The 3,804-nt window shown below is 56.1% G+C and overlaps 1 protein-coding gene across 1 annotated transcript; it reads right to left on the bottom strand.

The window, feature by feature from the left end:
• Window positions 1-1,384: 1,384 nt before the first annotated feature.
• Fndc10 (fibronectin type III domain containing 10) lies at window positions 1,385-3,552 on the bottom strand. The gene has a single exon (XM_031379786.1). It carries the CDS (start codon window positions 3,397-3,399, stop codon window positions 2,728-2,730), a length of 672 nt encoding a protein of 223 aa, XP_031235646.1. The 5' UTR covers window positions 3,400-3,552; the 3' UTR covers window positions 1,385-2,727.
• Between the last annotated feature and the right edge of the window lie 252 nt (window positions 3,553-3,804).

Raw genomic sequence — 3,804 nt, 5'->3', positions numbered from 1 at the left:
TTCTATGTAACTCAGCATATGGAGGTTCTGAAATGCTGATACTCACACAAAGAAAAATGGCTATGTGGTATTCTAAGGTATGCTATGACTAGGTTTTTGAAGGTAGGCAGATTAGAAGGTTTTGTTTTGGATAAAAATGTAAAACATCCCTGGAGATCATACTGAAAATTTTAAGAAGGGCTACACACTTGAGCAGGGTTGGGCTGGGGCATAGCTCTGTCTGGGGCATAGTCATGGGAACCTGAACAGTAATTAAATGGGTACAATTTATCCCTCTCCGTATGTCTGGTCTGTAAGATGGGGATTTTTGTTTGTGTTTTCTTTCCTGGCCTTCAACTCAACATATAGCTAAGAATGACTTTGACCTTCTGATTCCCTAGCCTCCATGTCCTGAGTGCTGGGGTTACAGGTATCTACCACAATGCCCAGTTTATATGATGCTGGAGACTTGCTAGGAAAGCATTCTAACAATTGAACTACAGTTGAATCACATTGAAGGCCTAGGGAAGTCTAGAGCTTTGGTACCAGAAGAGGCCCAGATGGTTCTAGCTCTAGAATCAGACTGTGCCTACGGAGCTAGGGTACTTCAGACAAGGCACTCCCAGAGTGGCAACTCCTGCCCATGCAGGTTGAAGACATCAGAACAAACCTCATACACAGCCTAGATTCCCAAAGAATAGCAGTGGGAGAAAGGCTGGACTGCAAACCTCTCCCATTTCTGCTCTGGCTGTCTAGACGATCTACTATGTCCTCCACCCCTCAGATGAGTCCAGGCACATCACTACACCCCCAACCTTCTTCCCACTCCCTCTAGATGAGTCACTCATCAGACCTGGCTCATCCCTGTCTTGTACTTTTGTGTTTTCAGGGTTACAGGAGCATAAGAGTTCCAAGGACATTCTAGGCGTGGAGAGTGAGTGGCTCACACAGTAGCCTAGGTTCATTTTCTCTGCCTACTTCTACCCCCAACTCTAACACTGCAGAGGGAAGCCACACTGGGGAGGGTACCCCATCTTAGAGCTGCCTAACTGTTGCTTGTCACAGCTCAAATGGGTCATTATTGTGTGTATCAAGGCTATTTCTAACCACTGCTAGTTCCACCTCCCCAGCCCCCGCACAACACAGCTGGTCTAGAAAAAGATAGATACTATCCCAAGGTCTGAGGGTGGACAAGCAAGTTGTGGACACCCTGACTGTCCTCCTGCCTGAACTGTAATGTCAGCATTCCAATATTGCCTGGGGCTGATCTCCCATTCCAAAGAGAAAGCTTCAAGGCCAACCACTGGACTAATTGCCTGAGGCCCTTGGAGGAATTGAATCCACCTTCTCTTCCCTCACCCATAGCCTCCCCTCCAAACATTCCAAATAAACACACAAGACAATATTTTTGGTCTGAGAGTGATAGACATTTAGATGTTGGCAACTGACCAGTGCCTCACAGGGAACGGGCAGAGCAAAGACAGAGAGGTAGGACACGGGTGCTGCCAGCCAGGGCTCAGGTCATCATGGTCGCTGGGGTGAGAATGGGAGGAAAAATTGTCAAGGTTAAGTCCAGTGGTCAGAGCCCCGGCTCAGAGACACAGGGGCAATGCCTTATTCTTCCCAATTATCACAAGATGGCTGAGTGACCTCAACCAGGTGCCTGTGTCTACCAGGAAGTAGGCAAGACCAGACTCTGTCCATGCAGAAGGAAGGGCAAGATTACTGGGGTCAGATCTCAGGTGGTAGGTAGTGTGAGAAGAACTGGGCTAGTGAAGTAGCACTGTGGCCAGTGAGGTTTCTTAGGTTAGTTGAGGCTTGGGATCCAGACCACAGTTAAGGGTTTGGCTGGGCAAGGCTGGCAGCTTTTCCTTCAGCCCTCAGGATCCCTCAGCTGTCTTCCCAAACCCCACCCCCACCCCACCCCCACCCATGGGAAAATCCTAATCAAGGCAGTACAAGCAAAAGGAAAGGGTGAATTCCCAGCCTCCTAAGGTGGAGGACACTCACCCCTGGATGCAGCAGCTGGACACTGGGCCCAGCCTGCTGAGCTACATCATGGCTCTTGGCTTCTCGGACACCCACAATGGAAGACAAAACAGGGCCTTTGAACCCTTGCCCCAGGCTCCTGAAAGTCTCAAAGATGGTGTGTCCTCAATGGGACTCTGACCAGAAGCATGCATAAGCCAGCCAGTCACAGGGCCACAATCCCCATGGACAGCTGAGGGATGATGGGTGGCTCCTGCCATGGGTCAGAGATACTAAGGCACAAAGCTAACCTAAGCCCACTGGGGTAAGGTAGGGTGGGTACAGGCTCCAGAGGTCACTTCTCCCAATCTGCAAAGCACAAAGTGACCAAGCAACAATCACGGCCAATCTTTGACAACCTGACACAGGATGAAAGTTCAGGTTCATGATCCTGGGTGCCAGTGGTTATTGCCAGAAGGGAATGTATATTCTGGCCAGCTCTATAAAGGCCTCTCTGGAGATGGAGAAGACCCCTGGCTGCCATTGACACTCTAGCCCAGGCCTATGGGCGAGTCTGAGGCCTGAGTCTGGAAGGCAGATACCCATCTGGGGCTGACAAGGTCGTGGGATGATGCCAAGGTACCTGCATGGTCTAGTTTCCATTAGGCCCTCCATGGGGATCCTAAAGAGGGAGTGGGAATGACAGAAAAGCAGAGAGAGGGCCTTAGGGTCTCAGCGCACTTGGCAGATGGAACCTAGGTGGGCGGGTCGCCTTGCGCTTCAGGGCTGCCTGCGCAGACTGGGTCGCCGGAAGGTCGGGTGCATGAGGTTCTCGGTGATGTAGGCCACCAGCAGGCAGATGACCACCAGCATGACACAGATGGAACCGCCTACCGCCGTCATGGCCACCACGATCTCCTGCATAGCTGCCGGTTCAGCGGTGAACTCCACGCACTCGGCAAGCTCTGACGGGGTGGCGGTGAGCTCGGCGCGCAGCGGCAGCGGCTGCAGGCACAGGCGGTAGCGCACGCTGTCGTGCACGTCCGGCAGCAGGTAGTCGCGGCAGGAGGCACCCAAAAGCACGCGATCGCAAGGGAAGCGCGTATAGGTGCCACGCCACGAGCAGTTTAGCGCGAAGACGCGCACGCGGCGCGCCTCAGCAGGAGCCAGGCGCCACTGCAGCAGCACGCTGCGATTGCGCAGGACGTGGGCGCGCAGCAAGCCTCCCGCCGAGGCCAACGTTTCACAGCCCGGCGTCTGGCAGCGGAAGCCCCGAACGGGGCTGCGAAAGCACAGGCGTCCACCGCCCGCCTCTGGGCCCTCGGAGAGCACCTTGTAGGGGCACCAGGGCGCGTCGGGGGCCGGCTCCCAGCCCGGCGGCGTCGGGTCCACAGCGGCGCCTGATGGTGGCGCGCATGCAGCCAGCAGCAGCAGCAGCGGCGGAGCGCGCATCCTGCGGCTGGGCCGGCGCGACGGGGCGCGGGCTCGCGAGCGCACGGGGCGCGGCGGAGGGTCACGCGGGCCGCGCCGCAGCAGCCGCTGCCGGGCTCGCCCCACGCAGCGCCCTCCGCCGCCACCCTCTCCGACCCGCCTCACGCCCACGCCCAGTGCGCGCTCGGACCCAGCGGCAAAGGCGGGGCTGCCCCACGTCCCGCCCCCTTAACCCTCTCTGGGCCGCATCCCCCGGGCATGCGTGATACAGTCTACCTACCACAGGCGGGCATTGAACGGTGGTCCTGGGACTGGCCCTTGCCACAATTGATGAGAACTCCGGACGGTCCCTTTATCCGATGCTGGCCCCTCGTGGCCAGTAAGAGCGTCCTGCTCACTCTGACCAAGAGGATGGACACAAGGACT

Source organism: Mastomys coucha, unplaced genomic scaffold (genome assembly GCF_008632895.1).
Source record: "Mastomys coucha isolate ucsf_1 unplaced genomic scaffold, UCSF_Mcou_1 pScaffold18, whole genome shotgun sequence".
Classification (NCBI taxonomy): Eukaryota; Metazoa; Chordata; class Mammalia; order Rodentia; family Muridae; genus Mastomys; species Mastomys coucha.
The sequence above is the reverse complement of the archived record's forward strand: the minus strand, read 5'-3'. Positions and strand labels throughout refer to the sequence as shown.